The 22666-nt window shown below is 39.5% G+C and overlaps 1 protein-coding gene across 4 annotated transcripts in view; it reads left to right on the top strand.

Moving 5' to 3' along the window:
* Positions 1 to 22666, top strand: part of LOC101743410 (WW domain-containing protein tag-325) — a 145979-nt gene that overhangs the window by 100447 nt on the left and 22866 nt on the right. For all 4 annotated transcript variants that reach the window (XM_038016407.2, XM_038016404.2, XM_038016408.2 and 1 more), the window contains exons 2-8: positions 88 to 210; positions 13175 to 13319; positions 14169 to 14386; positions 16850 to 16996; positions 18308 to 18420; positions 19302 to 19416; positions 19920 to 20031. In XM_038016407.2, coding sequence (XP_037872335.2) covers positions 88 to 210; positions 13175 to 13319; positions 14169 to 14386; positions 16850 to 16996; positions 18308 to 18420; positions 19302 to 19416; positions 19920 to 20031 — 973 coding nt within the window. The remainder of the gene's footprint in view (positions 1 to 87; positions 211 to 13174; positions 13320 to 14168; positions 14387 to 16849; positions 16997 to 18307; positions 18421 to 19301; positions 19417 to 19919; positions 20032 to 22666) is intronic.

The raw sequence follows: 22666 nt of genomic DNA, 5'->3' as shown, positions 1-22666 counted from the left end.
ATATGTTAGCACACCGCTGAGTGCACCATTCGATACTTCGATTCCATTTAAAATTATTCTAACAGTTTTCTTTTGGTCTATCCGCAGTGGATAACTCCTGAAGAATGTGCCATCTACACGAGGGATCAGCGTCCTCCGTTGGTGATACCACGGATCACCCAGTACCGACAGCCAAGACGGGACCAGAGGATCACCCAACCTTACCCAGAGGTAGGTTTTTCTTATAGATAGTATAAAGAAAAACGGAATGTGCGGAATAGCTAACCGCCAATTTGATGCCAAGCATTCAGACGCCGCAACTCATCTTGAGACAAGATGAAGGTTTTTTTTTATAAGAGGTTGGCTCCAACGGCTTTGGCATTGATTTTGCAAATGTCAAAGTATGTACAAAAGTGACAGGTGCTTAGAGAAGAAAAAAATTTAAATCTAAATACAAATAAATTTGGTCAATTTTTCCATACGCGAACTAGACTAACTACTTATTTATTTATTGCTTAGATGGGTGGACGAGCTCACAGCCCACCTGGTGTTAAGTGGTTACTGGAGCCCATAGACATCTACAACGTAAATGCGCCACCCACCTTGAAATAAGTTCTAAGGTCTCAGTATAGTTACAACGGCTGCCCCACCTTTCAAACCGAAACGCATTACTGCTTCACGGCAGAAATAGACCGGGTGGTGGTACCTACTCGTGCGGATTCACATGACCTCCTAACACCAGTAATTACGCAAATTATATATTTTCCGAGTTTAATTTTTTTACACAATCCTTCATCGTGGAAGTCATTGATTACATTAACATTACAATTGCAATTCATATTATTTAATACGTCTTAAATATTGTGCAACAAAGTTGAGTAAATTGTGTATGAGATGTCGGTAATGTACGTACCGCTATGACGAACACTAACTATATCGAGGAGTGACGGCTTCTATATATTAATACGTGAAGCAAAAACTTTGTATCCCTTTTTACGAAAATTGCGCGGACGGAGGAGTATGAAATTTTGCACACTTATAGAGAATATAGAGAAGAAGTGCACAATGCTATTTTTTTTTTTAAATAATGTATAAAAGATACATTAAATCAATAAAGAAAACATTACACACACTACATACCATGTATTTGACGCACACACGCACGCATACTATTTATTGTCAAACTTTTGTTCTTGGCGTCTGTTGTCAAATTGAGAATAGATTAAATATTGTTTGTCTTTATTAAAAAATTTTTATAGTGTAGTCTTGGCGAAATTTGTGATTATAGTAGAAATATAAAATACAATCATAATAGTGTACAAACTTACAATTCCAATTAATTATAGTCGAATTTCGACTACTGCGGGACCTCTAGTTTTATTTAAGAGACATTTTGCTTAATATGCGACATTTATCTTTGTAATTAATGATCCGTTGGTATTAGTATCAATAATTCAATATTTTAAATTGAACTTCAATTATGTTTACTCCATTCCAAATGGCCGAAGAAGTTTTTTTTTGCTATGATAATTTTACCTAATTTTAAACTTTAAATGGCTCTCCTGTAAAATTGCAAAAATGTATTTTAAACCAAATAAGCCTTTCCACGCTTTCCAGCCTTTTTACCGTATGTTCCATGGGGAGTGCTCTGAGGAATTGTTCGAGATGATACCGGCATCTCGTTTTTACCATCGCACCGCCCGCCACCGGAGTAGAGTTCATCCATACTACCTGGAGCCACTGCGGTCATCCACAGTGCGTTCCCAGAGGTCTTTTTTGCAACGTACCATCCGGCTATGGAATGAGCTCCCCTCCACGGTGTTTCCCGAGCGCTATGACATGTCTTTCTTCAAACGAGGCTTGTGGAGAGTATTAAGCGTTAGGCAGCGGCTTGGGTCTGCCCCTGGCATTGCTGAAGTCCATGGACGACGGTAACCACTCACCATCAGGTGGGCCGTATGCTCGTCTACCTACAAGGACAATAAAAAAAACCCTCGATGTAGTTATTTCGTCACCATGTTTAAGTTTTTTATGTTTCACCACAATTCAGTTGTTGAAACCAGTCGTGCCACGTACCACCACCACCTAACGTTCTGTTAAGAGCCTTCACTCTTGAAAAATGAATATAACAGAAAAGTGCACGTATTGCTACACAACCGTCGGGCTTTTTTTTTATTGCTTAGGTGGGTGGACGAGCTCACAGCCCACCTGGTGATAAGTGGTTACTGGAGCCCATGAGCACCTACAACGTAAAAGCGCCACCCGCCTTGAGATATAAGTTCTAAGATCTCAGTATAGTTACAACGGCTGCCCCACCCTTCAAACCGAAACGCATTACTGCTTCACGGCAGAAATAGGCAGGGCGGTGGTACCTACCCGCGCGGACTCACAAGAGGTCCTACCACTAGTTTAAAATAGGGGATGGGATGTAGGATGGACACTGAGAGTGATAGGGCATAGGCTTCTGACACTCATCTATGAATATAAGTGAGGATTTTTGAATTGGCAGAATAGGAGCAGTCTATAACAGTTCGTTGATAGTACGATGAGAGGAACATAACCTGTAGTCCGAACACTCGACTCGATTGACTGACAAACTACAGTCGCCTGTTCTCCAGAACCATACAAAACCAAGAAAGTAACAAAAAAAATTTATTATTTTTGTTTATTGTTTAGATGGGTGGACGAGCTCACAGCCCACTTGGTGTTAAGTGGTTACTGGAGCCCATAGACATCCACAACGTAAATGCGCCACCCACTTTGAGATATAAGTTCTAAGGTCTCAAGTATAGTTACAACGGCTGCCCCACCCTTCAAACCGAAACGCATTACTGCTTCACGGCCGAAATAGGCAGGGCGGTGGTACCTACCCGCGTGGACTCACAATAGGTCCTGCCACCAGTAATTACGCAAATTATAATTTTGCGGGTTTCATTTTTATTACATGATGTTATTCCTTCACCGTGGAAGTCAATCGTGAACATTTGTTGAGTACGTATTTCATTAGAAAAATTGGTACCCGCCTGAGATTCGAACACCGGTGCATCGCTTCAACATGAATGCACCGGACGTCTTATAATTTAATGAAAGTTTAATTTATTTTATTAAATATTTCTTCATACATACTTAAAACTAGTTTACGGTTAAATCTCCAGGTTCTTTTTGGAAAATTATTGACCGGACTTTTCGAATACTTTACCCTCTTTGAACGTTGTGCTAACTCTAATAAATCAATGCCTTTTTTCCAAATTGTTAAATTCACAGCGGCATGTGACCGGGCTTGACTAGTTTAGTTTATTGATAATTCCGTATCTCCAAAGACGCATTCTGTATTTTTTTTTATTGCTTAGAAGGGTGGACGACTCACAGCCCACCTGGTGTTAAGTGGTTACTGGAGCCCATGAGCATCTACAACGTAAAAGCGCCACCCGCCTTGAGATACAAGTTCTAAGGTCTCAAGAGGTCCTACCACCAGTAAAAGTATAAAACGTCAGCAAAGAATTTTATGACCGCTTTTCGATATCTAACTGTGGGTTTTACCATATTTCTTTACTAATTCAGCGAGATATGAGTCAGCGGACGACTGGACCAAACTAATATGCAAATTATCTTCATTACACCGACGTCATTATGCCCGCGAATACAATGTGGGTGCTTGTATGGAGCACCGCGTCCGGTGTCAGTTGAATGAGGCTCGCAGATTTTATGAAAGAGCCCTTTCTTTTCTAAGTTATCTCTGATTACTGCCTGCTGTACTTACAATTCACTAAGCCCAACTGATTGGATTTACTAGCGTAGATGGATCAAACTGTGAATCAGATTTGGCGGTTTTAAGACTGTGTACGTCAAAGTGAATAAAGTCCAAAATAGTGGGTCACCGATGGCTTAAGACACCCCGGTTTTTTTTATATTTTTTTCTATTGCTTAGTTGGGTGGACGAGCTCACAGCTCACCTAGTGTTAAGTGGTTACTGGAGCCCATAGACATCTACAACGTAAATGCGCCACCCACCTTGAGATGCAAAGTTTTAAGGTCTCAGTATAGTTACAACGGCTGCCCCACCCTTCAAACCGAAACGCATTACTGCTTCACGGCAGAAATAGGCAGGGTGGTGGTACCTACCCGCGCGGACTCACAAGAGGTCCTACCACCAGTAACTACCTAAGTATCTCTGATTACTGCCTGTTGTACTTACAATTCACTAAACCCAACTGATTGGCTTTATTTACTAGCGTAGATGGATAAAATACTGAATTAGGTTTGGTGGTTCTAAGACCTCTTCTTACGTTAAAGTGAATAAAGTCCAAAATAGTGGGTCACCAGTGACTTTAGACACCCCGGTTTTTTTTATATTTTTTTCTATTGCTTAGTTGGGTGGACGAGCTCACAGCTCACCTAGTGTTAAGTGGTTACTGGAGCCCATAGACATCTACAACGTAAATGCGCCACCCACCTTGAGATGCAAAGTTTTAAGGTCTCAGTATAGTTACAACGGCTGCCCCACCCTTCAAACCGAAACGCATTACTGCTTCACGGCAGAAATAAGCAGGGCGGTGGTACCTACCCGTGCGGACTCACAAGAGGTCCTACCACCAGCAACTACCTAAGTATCTCTGATTACTGCCTGTTGTACATACAATTCACTAAGCCCAACTGATTGGCTTTATTTACTAGCGTAGATGGATCAAACTGTGAATCAGATTTGGCAGTTTTAAGACTTTGTACGTCAAAGCGAATAATGTCCAAAATAGTGGGTCACCGGTGACTTAAGACGCCCCGGATCGATCAATATCGACTGATTTCGTGTTTTTCTAATTTGAAGCCTGTGTGCTTAGTGCGAGTTTTTTCATTTCTCGATTTAACGGCAAACGTAGGGGCGCTTTTCCAATTCCATACAAACTTGAGTTAACATTTACGCGATCGAGCAGTTATAAAATTAGCACTAAGCAAACTGAAGTAAATATCATTTTGCCCAATAAATTTGTACCTCAAAGTACGCGTTCACGATGAAGAAGTAATATCATATTGTGAGGCCGTTTCCTGCCACTATTATCCCCTTCCTTGTTCAATGCAGTCATGCGTTCCAGTTTCAAGGTTGGGAGCGTCTACTTCGGCTCGTGTTCCAAGACGGATGATGGTCATGATTATATTTATTTCGTATCGGTAAATAGGTTCCTTTGAGAAGAAATTTATCCTTAAGAAGCAATGGAAAATCCACAAAATTAAGACGTTCATGTTATGAGGAACAAAATACGTTATTTCCGACCGGTTTAGTTAGATTGGATACTATTTATCACAGTTATATATATATTGTACTTTAAATGAATATACAAGAATCAGAAAAATAACGTGTGACGTTTTAAATATCGTGAAAGGTGACTCAGAGATAATTCCGTTATCAATACAAACATTTAGCGGAACATGACACGTGTTTAATGAAATGCCTAATGAAAAAAAAAATCTAACATAAGGATCAATACGACTAGCCTAGAGACAGGGTCGGGGTTAGATTAGGCCGGGATGGTGGAATGTTCAAAACCAGAGAAAATTTTTGTGTGAGCAAAAATTTAAAAGCTTTGAGAAGTGTGAGCCGCATTAAAAATATTCTTAAATTAAAATACACACAATATACATCTTGGACACGAAGCGCTAGCGTATGCATTCTAACCTAAAAAGTTTTAATTTTCCACCTATTAGTACATATTAACTCAGGAATCATGCTACATACTTTTACTCAATTTATATATCATGTCACGGGGCGGCATTTTTCACAGTATCCCACCTGTGGTACTTAAGTTCGATTCTGTCCCCAGATATTTCACCCCGCCCACTTGTTCTAAGACCAAGGTTCATCTAGTGGTTTAAAGTCAACTTATTACAATGAGAAATGTAACAGACTTAGACAATTTAATGAGAATGAGAAGTGAAAATGAAAATGTATCGGAAAAAAGTAAATGCAGGCAAAGAAATAAAATGTAAAATAATAAGCAGAGAAACGAAAATTATAAAAGAACGAAATACGAACCTAACTTACAGATAGTGAAAAATAAAATTAGCAAATAAGCCTAAAAAATGTCCATGACAATGACTCGTCAGAGGAACGCGCATAATAAAAAATAAAAAAGTCAACCTATAATCATCATCATGAAAAAATTTCGCAACCAAATAGATGGGATCATAAAACCTATCCTTCCTACAATCCCTACACAAGTTACTGCAATTAACTCCAAATCTAAAATTGTATTGGAAGACCTAGACTTTTTGCCTTTCCTAACACAACATGTAAAAACTAATCAGTGTTTGAAGCAATAAAGCATAGATAACGTACACTTCCTAACGAATCGACGGTCTGCGCTGATAACTGGTTAGTGACGTGAATAATTACATTTCCTTTCATTTTGTCAGAAGATTTATCGATAAACACAAATGTTGATTTAGTGTATCGAAGTCAGATGTATATTAGAATCGGCAGTCGTATTATTTACATTGCAAGACAGAGCACTGCGCGTTCGCCATTACGACTGGAGCTAAGTTGCAACGATCCATCACATATGGCCAGCTTGACGATTATTCCAAATTTAGTCGATCTAAAACAGATTTGGACAGTTAAAATTCAAGTTGTCTGAACAGAAAATCAGAGAGGTATATATTTTTTAATTGTTCTGGATCCTTGGCCAAACGCCTTCTATTGCCCATAAGGTCATTTTTGGCCAAAGTGAACTAACCATAGATGTTAGTATACTAATAGAAGACGACGAACAAACCGATTAGCTATCTTGGGAGTCGAAATCTCGTGGGAGTCGAAATCCACAACCTAACTGATATCGATCCTCTTTTGGTAATATCTGCAGTAGTTATATAATTAGGTTGCAACGTGCGTCGCTCTAAACAAGTAATTTCGGATCCTCCCGATCCCACTAACGTTGTGTTTAGGTACCCCAAGCACCGATCAACATTCTCGTCGAACCCGTCTCTTGCGACGAAGGGCTCGGCGAGTAAATGAACCCACAGACACAGCCCACTGAGCTGCTCGCCGGATCTTCTCAGTGGGTCGCGTTTCCGATCCGGTGGTAGATTCTGCGAAGCATTGCTCTTGCTAGGGTTATTGTTAGCAACGTCGCCAGGTTTGAGCCCCGTGAGCTCACCCACTTGTTAAGTTACGCTGACATAGCCTCTCAAGGCTATCAGTTAAGGTAGGAAAAAAAGTTGCCCTTTAAGGAGGCAGTCTCCTCCCGGTGATGGTCACGGGGCAACCTAAAGGGGTTGAGGCTGCCCCGCACGCTACCTTCAGTCTAGCGCGCTGGCACCAGGAGGACGGGACGACGCGACGGCGGCTGCGGACTGCGATGCGGTCCTCGGGGTGGCGCCCCATGTCTGGTTGTAGTGTTGACCGCGGGAACCCCCCTACTCTGACCGGGTTTTGACCCCGGACGGAGATCGGGCGTCGGGTGTAAGAGTGCAGGGGAGTCGTTTAGTGGGTAGGGCTCTAAAATTCCTTGGGCCCGCGGTCTGCTCCCAACACCTTGCAGATCGTCGAGTCCCACATACCCCGCGCGCCCCCTAGGCGCGGGGACCTCGTAGGAGGTTCGGCCCCCGGCCCGAAAAAAAAGTTGCAACGTGTCATAGGGAGGAACTTTTCTGTTTGTTCTATTGGTGTTTAGTTACCTTCATCCGTTTCTCATTTTAGCATTTGCATTTTGACATTACACTAAAATATAGATTATCAAATACCAAAAAGATAAAAAATCGTGTTTAAAAAAAACAAAATTGCTTCACATTAGTGGCGATGTCTCGCACCCAATGTGCCAGTTATTAAAGCACCAAAGCGCATAAAACTACTCAAAAATCCGCGCCCTGATAAAACTAACCGGTTTCTACCTGGTCCAGTTGGGTAGCTAAGGATTCTTAAGATGCCCGAAGCTAGTTGGTATGAAACCGTGCGGCAGAGCCATCTAGACAGAAATAGTTGAACCAAAATGCCACTTGGTGGTTGTTTCTAAGGCAGATCTCACTGTTTTATCCATATATCCTTTTCTGCCTTCACGTGGCTCTCACTACGAGGAATGGCGATACCAATCAACCCTGATTTATTATCGCGATATCAGACTTTTTGGCGGGAATAGAACTTTGCGTGCATAGGGTACAACGAAATTAACAACAGCATTTACTTTATTTATTAACATAGATTAAATGTCTTCGCTGACCCGCCCTATGTCTATTAGGCGACTATTTTGTTGTGGTCTGTGGGCTCGTATTATGACTTTGAGCTTATCTGTACGTATGTACACTAGAAAAAAAAATCGAAATGCTTCTATTGTTGTCGATCTCTGTTCTTATAACGCAAATAGTAGACACTTGAAAATGGCTGTTACCAATTCTTCCTTTATCTCAGTTTAATATTACATCAATAGCTAAAGCGAAAACGTGAACAGAACAACAAAATTGAGGTCGTCTCTTTCATCGCCATAATAATGGTGATTGATGAAAAAGGATAATAGGAGCTATTGTATTGTATTACTCACTGGGTGGTCAGCACTAGAGTTGGCTCAACGGGATAATTGTCAATTTTCCTGGTTTCGAACAACTTTTAAATAGGGATTTCGCGAATGCTTTGACAATTACGTAATTATTTATGTTTAAATTTTTATAAGCGTTAAATTATTACAAAAAAAAGGCTTAAGTCACCAATCGACGATTTTCGTCTCGGTGTATTATGGACTCTTTTAAATCCATTCTTTAAAGCAATGATAAAAAATGGATTTCATTTTACAATGATTTTGCATTGGAAAATACCATTCACTATATTATTTAGGTATCACATATTAATATGTTAACATCCATAACAGTTTCTTCCACTACCATAATCTTTATATTGTATTAGATATACAAAATAACCCTTACTCGCAATAGCTTTTACTGGTGGTAGGACCTGTTGTGAGTCCGCGCGGGTGGGTACCACCACCCTGCCTATTTTTGCCGTGAAGCAGTAATGCGTTTCGGTTTGAAGGGTGGGGCAGCCGTTGTAACTTACTTGAGACCTTAGAACTTATATCTCAAGGTGGGTGGCGCATTTACGTTGTGGATGTCTATGGGCTCCAGTAACCACTTAACACCAGGTGGGCTGTGAGCTCGTCCACCAAACTAAGCAATAAAAAAAAGGTTATAACAAGCCGGCAATGGAATTAATGAAACATTTTATCGATACATTTGCAATTTCCCATCACTAGAATCATATCGTTTTGTTATTCAGTTCTGTGTATAGTGTTCGTCATGCGTGGCCGTTGCAACGTTCGTATTAAATGAAGTTTAATTAATTGACAATTATGAAATGTTCAAATCAAACAAGTTGAGTGTGAGAAATGTAAAGTTCTTAGCCGTAGGATGAACGTATTTAAATGGCGCGAGAAAAGGGGAAAGACGTGGATCAAGGAGGTGAGTTCGAACTATTTGGTGGTCACGCTGTGCCCTCAACAACGTGTCTACGCCCAGTTTAACCAGAAACTCCAGTCGAGTCGGATGATGAATTGGCAGAATCGTCCGCAAATGCGTTCAATTTTTTAAAGTTTATTTTGCTGTCTCGTTCCACGCAGAAAGTTTTATGTCAACGCCCTGCTTTTGACAAACGAGTTGCAAGTTCGTGTCTTTAAGATCACGGTTCACGACGTACATTTCTGTGAAGAAATTTATGAAGGGTATGTCGCACATCGTTTTGTATGTTCTCAGCGTTAGTCCTGCATCGCGGAGTCAGCTTCGCAGTTTAGTCCACTTTGCTCTCTAGACTTCCTTCTATGGATACGTCAAGCTATGTAATCTTTATTTATAGCATTGATCCTTTGGGTTTTCGATCAGTTATGGATAGGCGTAACACCTTTACCGATGTTTCTGTTTCAATACACGGACAAACTAGTTTAATCTTGCTCTCCTTCTTGGTTTGGTCGGAGACGTTTCGAATCACATAAGGGTCTTAATTGGCCGGCTACATCGTAGGTTTGGTTTGAACGGCAAAATTTCAAAAGGGCTATCTCTATATGAATAGGATTTCTTGTGTATTTTTTGCATTTTGGCCACAATTTGCGCGATCTATCATGAGACCTTGAAAAGTCAAAAAGTGTTTGTGGTGAAAACAGCCAAATTCTCCAATTGTGTCGTTCTGTTTTGTAGACAATGCTAATATCAATGTCCTTTCATGTACTCAGATTAAACTAAATTGGCTAGAAGACCAAATATTATAGTTTATCTGCTCTTGGTCAGCTGATAATATCAATACTTTAGTTCCGCATTACCTTTACGCACTCAGTGGTAACTCTTCTCATTTCCAAATTCATGACGGTCTTAAATTGGGAGTATAACGTGGGAGCATAGGTTGGTATCGAGTTCTTCCTTATTTCTGACGTAATGTATATACCAATTTTATGTGTCAAAACAGAAGGCGTTTAAGTGGTATTAAGTATTAACAAATACTAGAGGTCCCGCAGTAATCGAAATTCGACTATAATTAATTGGAATTGTAAGTTTGTACACTATTATGATTTGTATTTTATACTTCTATAATCACAAATTTCGCCAAGACTACACTTTAAAAAATATTAACATATTCTATTCTCAATTTGACAACAGACGTCAAGAACAAAAGTTTGACAATAAATAGTATGCATGCGTGTGTGCGTCAAATACATGGTACGTAGTGTGTGTAATGTTTTCTTTATTGATTTAATGTATCTTTTATGCATTATTTTAAAAAAATATTAGCATTGTGCACTTCTTCTCTATATTCTCTATAAGTGTGGAAAATTTGATACTCCTCCGTCCGCGCAATTTACGTAAAAAGAGATACAAAGTTTTTGCTTCACGTATTAATTAACAAATATTAAGTCTGCGTTTGAAAAAAAGGTTCATGACATTGACACTTAATAAGCTTTTCACGGCACGGGCAGCTCGTCAACAAATTGACAGCTCACTGAGAACTTGACAGAACGTTAAAGGTTCACGAATGTCACATTATTGACAGAGTCCGGATACTCCGCGATAAAGACATATGTGATTGCGTGCACTGAATAATTGTGATAACTGATAAATAAATGCTCATTCAATAATTTGAATGTGACAAAAGTTGAACGGGTTTCATAGTTACAATTGTAAATGCGAGTACTTTAAATTTGTATAAATTTCCGGTTTGAGCGACCTTAGGCGACGATCCTCCTTTGAATGCCTCGAAAATTAATTCTTGGGATCGAAAGAGATCATGAATCAACTGAGATTGGAATTAGTAGGTGTATTCAATTGTAGACGAGTGACGAAGATGCCCTTTTTAAATTTGTTACGATTGTTTTTTATGTCGAAAAATGAGCCGATATAACAGTAGAGATGTGGTAATGTACAGAAGATCTTTAGGACTTGGCTCAACACGTGGCGTTAACCGGGGCTCAAGGTCACTTGGGGCAAAAAAAATATTCTTGGATGCGTGGACGAGCTTAAAGTCCATCTGGTGTTCAGTGATTACCGGAGCCCGTAGAAATCTACAACGTAAATTCCGCCACCCACCTCGAGACATGAGTTCTAAGGTCTCAGTTTTTACAGTACAACGACTGCTCCACCCTTCAAACTGAAACGCATTACTGCTTCACGTGCCGCCTCACAAGACGACCTGCCACCAGTATAGCCGTATTATATACCATCATAGATTAATATAACTACTGCGATATAATATACGGTACGACAATACAACGACCAGCCACATTTTTTTTTTTTTATTGCCCTTGTAGGCAGACGAGCATACGGCCCACCTGATGGTGAGTGGTTACCGTCGCCCATGGACGTAATCAATAATGCTAGGGGCAGAGCCAAGCCGCTGCCTACCGTTTAATACTCTCCACAAGCCTCGTTTGAAGAAGGACATGTCATAGCGCTCGGGAAACACCGTGGAGGGGAAGCTCATTCCATAGCCGGATAGTACGTGGCATTCGAATTCGAATGAATGGCATTATTTCACAAAAATATAGTTTATTAATGATGTTGGAATTAATTGTTAATCTTAAAACACCCTTAAAACTATTCACTGTTTATCTATTGATCATGCAATGAAGACCGGTGTTTGTAAGCTGTGTAAGGACAAAGGTTTCTGAATGCAAAGAATATAGACCTATAGAGCTGGTGAATTCAAGTACACCGTTAATTCGAATTAGAATTAAAATAAATGTTTTTTTTTTAATTCAGGTCAATGACCTTGTAAGAAGCAGGGCTCACGTTGCCGGTTACTTTCTTAATCCATTGCGGGTTCACAATATATGTTTTATATTTGCTATAACGAAATATTACATGATTCTTTAGTTACTGTTGTTCCGCACGTAATGTACTTATACTTGGAAATCAGCTGATGCCCTCAATAGGTCATAGGGTCCACGATGTGATCCTGCACCCAGATGGACTATTTTAAATATAAGTTAAAATAAGCGTTGGGTATTGGTGTTAGTCTATCGAGGGTTGATTAATTATTATTCTCTTTTAGTTGGTCTAGTTAGTTTAGTTTCTTTATTAGTCTCTTATTATTCTATAAGGTCGTATGGATAGTTCATATTTTCATAATAATTATGCACCCACATAAATCTAAATATAGATTTAAAATCACAATTACACTACGTATAAATTATTATTTTTCCTCGTTTTGTCAGTAATGGAAGTGCGTTGAAAATAGAAATATAATAAAAGAAAAGTAAATCAACCTTCGTAAAAAAACTCAATTAAACTTCACGAAGTGAACTTATAAACTATACTTGAGACCCTACAACTTATATCTCAAGGTGGATGGAACATTTACGTTGTAGATGTCTATGGGCTCCAGTAATCATTTAACACCAGGTGGGCTGTGAGCTTGTCCACCCATCTAGCAATAAAAAAAAAAGAAATCCGTATCCTGAAAGCATTTACTAACATTAGCCCTAGCAAGAGCAGCGCTTCGCACAGTCTACCATCGGATCGGTATTGCGACCGGAATTGGGAAGATCTGGCCAGGAACTCAGTGTACTGAATCTACTGGGGTTTTTTTTATTATTATCATTTGCGAGCCATAGAAATGCATATTTGCATATTTACCGTTGACCTTTGGCGTGCCATGATAATGTTATCAACAGTTTAAGATGAATTTTAGTAATAAACAAATTTTATCGTCGTTAATGCTAATAATTAACTTCGTTTTCAGGACAGCTCAGATTTGTCTTTGCAAGCAAGGAACGAGAGGCAGAACTGGAACTCCAATTTAGGAAGGAACCGGGTTGAGCTCGAGCGGAACTTCAGCAAGAATGCTTCCGAAAGTCCCCCTTTCATAAGAATCAATAAAAATCTAAGTGAGTTTTTTATTTTATTGAAGTTAAACTTCTTTAGAATCGTTGTGATTTCAAACTCAATGAAACGAAATGAAACGAAACGAAAAAATAAGTGTGCCGCGATTGGCTTGCCGAAGCGGCTCCGAGCGGCGCCGACAAATCACGAAGCGCTCCACACGGTCTCGCGTCCCCGACTAGTTCAGCGTGTTTTTGACGTCCGTGCACGCTGTCGGGGCTCTCGGAGCGCCCCGAGATACTTTTATTTATATTTAGTTTGTTATCAAAAGATGTTGGTGCGCGTAAATTCAACAATTCCTGAATCCCGGTGACGAGATGTTACACAGTTGATAGACGTTCTCGTATTTCTCTTGCAAAATCGTACTTACCTGGCTTAGGGATACCGTGATTATGCAGGCGGTTTCCCCAGGGTGAGGCTGCTCCATTGCACTGTGGAGTGGTTTTGACCCTTGCGATTATTTTAATTTTTTATAAGTTCCACTTCTACCGTGTGTGACATGCACAAATACATATTTTTTTATTGGTTAGGATGATGGACGAGCTTACAGCCCACCTGGTGTTGAATGGTTACTGGAGCCCATAAACATCTACAACGTAAATGCCGCCGCCCACCTTGAGATATAAGTTCTAAGGTCTCAGTACGTTACAACGGTTGCCCCACCCTTCAAACCGAAACGCATTACTGCTTCACGGCAGAAATAGGCGGGGTGGTGGTACCTACCCGTGCGGGCTCACAAGAGGTCCTACCACCAGTATCTCTTTATGAGATTTAATTGCTAGAGACTGTCATGAAATTACTTTCCTTCGATTACTTCACAACCTGTACTAATACCACGTTTGCTTCATTTCCAGGCGGTTCGACGGAGAATCTGCTGATTTCAAATGTCAGAAGACCGAATTTCCTTCAAATTCCTGCGTCGTCGTCAGGAGACAGCTTAGACATTGAGATCCGGGATAGAGAGGTTTCCCATGCCAGGTCCAGGAAGTCGAGGTCTATGGTGGCTCCTAACAAAAGGATCAACAAGTCCCCAGTACCAGCACCTAGATTAGCTCTTCAACAGAACCCAGAGGTATGGATATTATGCTTTAAAACGCCTTTTCTTAAAGACACGTACCATCCGGCTTTTGGAATGAGCTCCCCTCCACGGTGTTTCCCGAGCGCTATGACATGACTTCAAACGAGGCTTGTGGAGAGTACTTAATGGTAGGCAGCGGCTTGGCTCTGCCCCTGGCATTGCTGAAGTCCATGGGCGACGGTAACCACTCACCATCAGAGCCACAGAGATCGTTGATATTGTTATTCGACACAAACAACTGGTACAGATGACGTCTGAAGTTGCTAATGCCATTCTCAATATAATAATATATAATTAACTTCTAATGCAGTTTGTTGGATAATAGGTATGATATATATAGTACGATAGATTTTGCGTTCCGACATGAAAGCATACTTGATTTTCCCATTGACACAGCCCACTGAGTTTCTCGCCGGATCTTCTGAGTGGGTCGCGATTCCGATCCGGTGGTAGATTTTTCGAAGCATTACTATAGCTAGAGCTAGTGTTAGCAAATTCTCTCAGGTTGAGCCCGTGAGCTCACCTACCCGTCCAGGCGTAGCTTTTTTTTTCCTACTTATGCTTATAGCCTTGAGAGGCTATATCAGCTTCGCCTTAACGCGTAGGTGAGCTCACAAGGCTCAAACCGGAGTTTTGCTAACACTGGCCCTAGCAAGAGAATCTGCTTCGCAGAATCTACCACCGAATCGGAGACGCGACCCACTGAGAAGATCCGGTGAGAAACTCAGTGGGTAAGGGCGTAGCTGGAATAGCCTCTTAAGCTAATAGGAAATAGGTAGACAAAAAAAAACTGATTTTCACAGTTGAAACATTCTAAACTTGTCAGCAGTCGCATATAGTGGCGGAAAACATAATTGCTAACGACTAATACTAAATTTATTAATAAATTCCTTTTAATACTGTATAACTATTATATGTATGTATATATAATACTAGCTGACCCGGCAAACGTTGTGTTGCCTTAAATAAGATATCTAGGGAAATTCTACTGTAGAAAAAAAACCTCATTTAACCACATAATACCTCATTATAAATAAATAAAAAATATCCAAAAAATTAAAATAAAAAATAAATGTTTGAGGTGGACAACCCTTTTCACTTAGGGGTATGAAAAATAGATAGTAGCCGATTCTCAAACCTACTGAACATACTGTTGATACACAAATAAAACCAAAAAAATATGGCTGAAAAATGTATAGTATTGTATAGCTCTCAAATATATTAAGTATATAATCTATGATGTATAGTGAGTAAGTAAGACAGGAGACCGGCTTCGTCCTCATCCCTACTACGTGATGTTTGCTGGATGAGTGGTGACACCTGGCGGGGAAAGCTGATCGATTGATAGTTGATCAATAGTCGACCGGCGAGGCCGGGAGATCAAATTCAATTTAAAAAAATCATAATTAAAGGAACTTGAAATTATAAATTCTGAATAAGAATTTATCGTACTACAATTATAATATTTGATTGCCATCTTGCAACCTTATTGCGGATCTGTGCATAGAAAAAAAATATATAATCGGATGGAAAAATAGTTGTTGATCGTATAAGAGTGAAAATTGAGAGTAATATGTTTTTTTTATTTTAAGTCATGACAAAATAAAATAAAAAACTTGCGAAAAAATTAAAGTTTATAATTAACAAATAAAAAATAGGGGTTGATCATAGAGGGATGAAAAATTTAGAGTAACATCAGATTTTTTATTTTAATTCATGACAAAATAAAAATAAAAATGAAAATCTTGCCAAAAAAATTAAAGTTTATAATTAACAAATAAAAAAGAGGGGTTGATCGTAGAGGGGTGAAAATTTCAGAGTAATATGATTTTTTTTATTCTACGTCATGACAAAATAAAAACAAAATTCTCGCAAAAAATTTTAAAGTTTTTAATTAGCAAATAAAAAATAAGGGTTGATCGTAGAGGGGTGAAAATTTAGGGTTGTATGTATTTTTGTACGCTGTATCATAAAAAAATAGAAATTAAAAATTTTGTCTAAAAAATAAAAATAAAAATTTAGGGGTGGACTACCCCTAACATTTAGGGGGATGAAAAATAGATGTTGGCCGATTCTCATAGATACTGGATAAGCACAAAAAATTTCATCAAAATCGGTCAAGCCGCTTCGGAGGAGTATGGCAACGAAAACTGTGACACGAGAATTTTATATATATAATATATATATATTTCATTGCACCTACCATTATTTACTCTGCCACTACCTTTGGTTGACTGGTAGAGAATGTCTTAGGAATTAAGTTCGCCAATGTAAAATTTACATGAAGTGTAATAAATAAATAAATAATAAATAATTTAGACTATTATGTTGTGTTTATGGTATCTTGTCTATCCCTTACGTTCGGACTAGGGACACACGTGGTACCATTCCGAATTAGAATCACTTGTGTCACCCGAATACTCTGTAAAGGATGCGTTTGACTTCTTCCTCTTACAGGCCTTGGTGATATTAGAAGGTCCAGTTAAACGGACCAAGTTCTTCGAAGGAAGGAAGAAGATGAAGAAGAGCTGGACGGACTGCTATATGATCCTCATACAGACGGCGCTCGTGTTTTACAAGGACCAAAGGACTTATAACGCTACGGTCAGTCATATGTTTTATTTTAATTTTTTAAATTACTAGCGGCCCGCTCCGGTTCCGCTCGGGTTTTTAACAAAAAATTCAACGATATTTGACGATTTTTTATTTTTTTTAAAATAAAAGAACAATTATTGCGGCATAACTATAATAGTTAGACATATGCTGTCGCGACACTTTTTGTTAATAATAATGTGTTCTACAAATTCGTAGTACATTATTTTATTCTATCGTCAATAGTTTTCGCAGCGCACGCGATGTAAAGAATATTTTAGGTAATTTTTTTACACCTTGTGTTACATTATTGGGGTTTTAGTAAGGATCCCTAATTTTTTTCAAAAAATATTACATCCTATGTCACTCGGGAATAGTGTAGCTTGCAAACAGTGAAATAATTTTTCAAATCGGCTTAGTAGTTTCGGAGCCTATTCAATACAAACAAACAAATCTTTCCTCTTTATAATATTAATATAGCTTATTATCTCTGATCTAAACATCTTCTCAATCGAAGCAACTTCGTATTGTGATGATGTATCGACAACTCAAACCTACTAGAAACTTCAGGATAATGTTAATGAATTCTATATTCAAAGGACAAGTAAATATAATTTTTTATGAATATTAGAGGGTAGTTAGCAATACAAAAAATGGTAAGCCAGTCGTTCATAAAAAAATAGAAAGTGTTCGGAATTTTGGAATTCGTAAATTGAGGAGAGTTTTAAACGGCAGCTGTCCGGGCTCGTGAGCGATGGTGATCACTCACCATCAGATGGACTTTGTGCTCGACTGTCTTCTAAGATGTAACAGTGAGGATTATAATCGTGGGATTAAATTACGATGGGAAGTGCTCTGAGGAATTATTCGAGATAATCCTTCCATTCTCTCAAGTTGAGCCCGTAAGCTCACCTACTGCATATTTAAGGTTTCTTTCACGGTTTAATCACGCCTGTCAAAAGAAAATAATCGAATTGCGCCCGTTAAAGTGGCTTTAAGTAGAATCATTAAAGCATGTGCGCCCTGCCTATTTCTACGGTGAAGCAGTAATGCGTTTCGGTTTGAAGGGCGGGGCAGCCGTTGTAATTATTTACTACCTTAGAACTCTTATCCGGTAACCATTTGACGCCAGGTGGGCTGTGGGCTCTTCCACCCATCTATGCAATAAAAAATGTGGCTTCTTTCAATAGACGTAGTAATGAAGGTAGGTAGTAATCATACAGTAGGCATACATTGCGGGCTTAGTAGTCGTTCGTGAATACGTGTTAGGCATACATTGCGTGTTCCCTTAGCCCTTATTGATGTTCGATCTGGTTATTGCAGAAGGTGTTCAAGCCGCCCGGCACGCCCCCCAGCCCGGCGGCGCCGCGCGCGGAGCTGGTGCTCCCGCTGCGAGACGCCAGGATCAGGCAATGCATAGCCATGCACACGAGAAGGTAGGCTCCACTGTCATTATAATATAACTAAGGAAAATTAATTCATTAGAGAAACATTTTAACAAACAGCTGCTGCAATAAATGCTTTCAGCGAGCCTTAGCTGTGATAAGTATTACAGACTAGCAAAGGCTTACTGTATACAACAATACAATTACAATGCAATTACAATACAATTACAATCACAATCACAATCACAATCACAACTACAACTACAACTACAATTACAGTTAAAGAGTGACTTTTACATTTAAATTTTATGTCTAAAATAATAATTATGTTTTAGTGTTTGTGTGTATGTTAGTTCATGTGTATTGATGCGTGAGCGAGTGTGTATGGATGTGTGTATGTGCGCTATCTGAGAGAAAATAAATGTTTTTCAAAAGGAACCTTAAAACAGCGCAACAAACAGATAAACATTTCATTATTTTCTTTTAATTTTACTTATATATGAGTCTTCTATTATCAAAGGCGGCAATCTGTGCATTTGGACAACAAAATTTTATTGATATGTCAATACAGATTTATTTGAATATAATCGTCTCCTTCAAAGAATACGGTTCAAAACCTGCATTAAATAAAGGTTAATAGTTAACCTGTTATTTATCTAAGATGTCGTTCCGAAGAGTTTTGTGACTGCCGATGGAATACAAAGTCAATAATTCGTTTTTCTGATTTACCAATCATTGTCCAAAAGTCAGATTGCCGCCTTTGATAATAGTCGACTCATATATACTATAAAGCTTTGTACGTCAAATAAATACTTATAAATCAAGATAAACCCGTGTGAGCGTTGTTTTTGTTTGTCGGCCGATTTTTTATTTGACTTTATTCCTATTGCCGGCGAATAATAAATGTTTTGAGCAATCCACATTCGTTACAGGCACAACAGATCTCTGGTGCTGATCGTCGATTACGATCAGTATCTCGTGCAGGACGAGACCGAGGAAGGAGCCAGGAAATGGCTGCAAGCCATTCAGAGAGTCATTTATTCGCTGGTAAGTTGTTTTTTTTATTGCTTAGATGGGTGGAGAATCTCACAGCCCACCTGGTGTTAAGTGGTTACTGGAGCCCATTGACATCTACAATCTTGAGATATAAATTCTAAGGTCTCAAGTATAGTTACTACGGCTGCTCTACCCTTCAAACCGAAACGCATTACTGTTTCACGGCAGAAATAGACAGGGTGGTGGTACCTACCCGCGCGGACTCACAAGAGGTCCTACCACCAGTAATTACGCAAATTATAATTTTGTGGGTTTCATTTTTATTACACGATGTTATTCCTTCACCGTGGAAGTCAATCGTGAACAATAATTGTTAAGTACGTATTTCCTTAGAAAAATTGGTACCCGCCGGCGGGATTCGAACACCGGTGCATCTTAAAATATACAAATAAGAAGCTTCTCGAATCACGTCAATATTTTAATAGTTTTTTATTTCATTCGACTACAACTTTTTTACATAAAAAAAAAAATATGTGTGCTTTTTTTTCAATCAGTACCCGACAGCGGATTACGACTGTCCGACTCCATCGAACCAGAGCAGCACAGATCTAGACAGCCTCGGACGCACCCCCCCGACCTCACGTCACAACAGAAACAAACAAAAAGGTACCTTAACCTGTATACGGCAGAGTTCAATGTTATATCGGCTTTGGCAATATTTTTGAGCGGAAATTAAATGCATAGAAACACCAAGAGATGGCGCTTATTTCTATTATTTGATTTTTAATGTCGCATTATCATTTTTTATGACTCGTCAATTGATGCCGCTTTTGAAGGTTTGGAATACATATCGAGGGGCAAAGGCTATTTGGTTTAAGCGACAGTTATTTTTGTAATCGACGTTTTTAATTGAATTTCAATTAAGTTTACTCCATTCAAATATCTGAAGAAGTTTTTTTTGGAATGCAATGTTTTTTTCAAAATTTTAAACTTTAAATGGCTCTCTTGTAAATATGCAAAAGTGTCGCTTAAACAAAATAACCTTTCACCTCTCGATGCATATATAATAATGTAAAGTATAGTGTAATATGTATATATTATAATAATATGTACTAAAAATATTGGCGTTACTAAATATAGATACTAGAAGTGTAAATACTGAAGCCTGTTTTGAGTAAAATCATTGGATGCAAACCAAAACTATTCATTAACTAGGCACATTACGTCCTGTCTATTAAGTAGATGTATATGCGGGTTTGAGATTTGAAGTATTCGTGATTCTAATGAAATTACTGGTGGTAGGACGTCTAGTGAGTCCGCGCGGGTAGGCACCACCACCCTGTCTATTTTGCCGTGAAGCAGTAATACGTCTCGGTTTGAAGCGCGAGGCAGCCGTTAAAAGTGAGACCTTACAACTAGTGTCTCAAGATGGATGGCGGCATTTACGTTTTAGATGTCTTTGGGCTCCAATAATCACTTAACACCAGGTGGGCTGTGAGCTCGTCCACTCATATAAGCAATAAAAAAATCTTGATGCTGGTGTAATTCGAACCTTAATCACATTGGTCAATAGGATTGGCAGGATAGGTCTTTTTTTCCCAACTATTCGCTGGTAGCCTATGGGACTATTTATTCTAGCTACCCCCAGACGGGTATATACTCCTCATATAAGATGGGTATAGATAGCTTCTTCGATGGCTACTCCTAGTTTTTGTTTGTATTATTCACTTTGCATACGGGATTATGACTTTTAGAAGCAACTCATAGCCGAATGGTAAACAGTCGACGTCCAAACCACGTAAGCACGTAAAACCGCCCAAGAACTAGTGGTAGGACCTCTTGGGAGTCCGCACGGGTAGGTACCACCACCCCGCCTATTTCCGCCGTGAAGCAGTAATGCGTTTCGGTTCGAAGGGTGGGGTAGCCGTTGTAACTATATTGAGACCTTAGAACTTATATCTCATGGTGGGTGGCGTATTTACGTCGTAGATGTCTATGGGCTCCAGTAACCACTTAACACCAGGTGGGCTGTGAGCTCGTCCACCCACCTAAGCAATAAAAAAATAATAAAAAAATCGGATCCTCCCGATCCATTAACAGTGCTTTTAGGTACCACAAGCACCGGTCACCGTCGAACCCGTCGAATGCGACGAAGGGTTCGGCAATTAAATGAACCGTCAGAAACAATCCACGGAGTTTCTCGCCGGATCTTCTCAGTGGGTCGCGTTTCCGATCTGGTGGTAGATTCTGCAAAGCACGGCTCTTGCTAGGGTTCGTGTTAGCAACGCCGTCGGGGTTGAGCCCCGTGAGCTCACCTACTAGTTAAGGTTACGCTGAAATAGCCTCTCAAGGCTATCAGCTTAAAAAGGAAAGAAAAAATTTATCTAAAACCTAAAGCGTACGTTATTACGGTCGAATTTTGATCACACATCGAACACTAAAGCTCCTACACTACCCAATAACACGGAAACAGTATCATATGTCGTATTAATGACACGACACACAACACTACCGGATTATTCTTCGAAGGCGGGGCTGTGCTTTGTAAATTCTCTCTGCGGTCATCGCTGTTTCGTCTCCAACAAAAACAATTTATTTAACCCTTTGACTGCTACGTAGGTCACCGGTGTCCTACGCGACGCACTCATGTAATTACATATATCGATTTATGTTTTTTTTTTCTACGTAATTAGTTGGTCTTGGTTCGCGTTTGGGATGGTATGGACATGTCATGAGACGAAATGAAAATGAGTTTGGTAGGAGAGTGTTAATTATGAATATGGAAGGATATAGACGAAGAGGTAGACCTAAAAAGAAATGGATGGATTGCGTGAAAGACGATATGTGTAAGAGGGGAGTGAGCGAAGAAATGGTATATTATAGAGGAGAATGGAAGGAGAAAACATCTTACGCCGACCCCAGGTGACTGGGAGAAGGGCAGGAGAATGATGAATTAGTAGCCTAAGGGACTATTCCAAATTGACGCGGTTCGGTAGGTGAGCTCACGGGCTCAATCTGAGAGAATTGCTAATACTGGCCCTAGCAAGAGCAGTGCTTTCGGAATCTACTACCGGATCGTAATCACGACCCACAGAGAAGATCCGGCGAGAAACTCAGTGGATTATTTCTGTTACTAAGGCCCCAGAATATCTAGCAGACTCTGGGAAAGTCGTCTTTCGTTCGTTCGATCCGATTTTAGATACTAAGAACGAATCTATTTCAACATACATTAACAAACAAAATTAGGGTAATCTAGGCCATCCAAGCGCTTAGTAACAGAAATCGACGTAATTACTTCAGT

This window comes from Bombyx mori, chromosome 16 (genome assembly GCF_030269925.1).
Source record: "Bombyx mori chromosome 16, ASM3026992v2".
Taxonomy (NCBI): Eukaryota; Metazoa; Arthropoda; class Insecta; order Lepidoptera; family Bombycidae; genus Bombyx; species Bombyx mori.
This window is presented reverse-complemented; position numbering and strand designations above follow the sequence as displayed.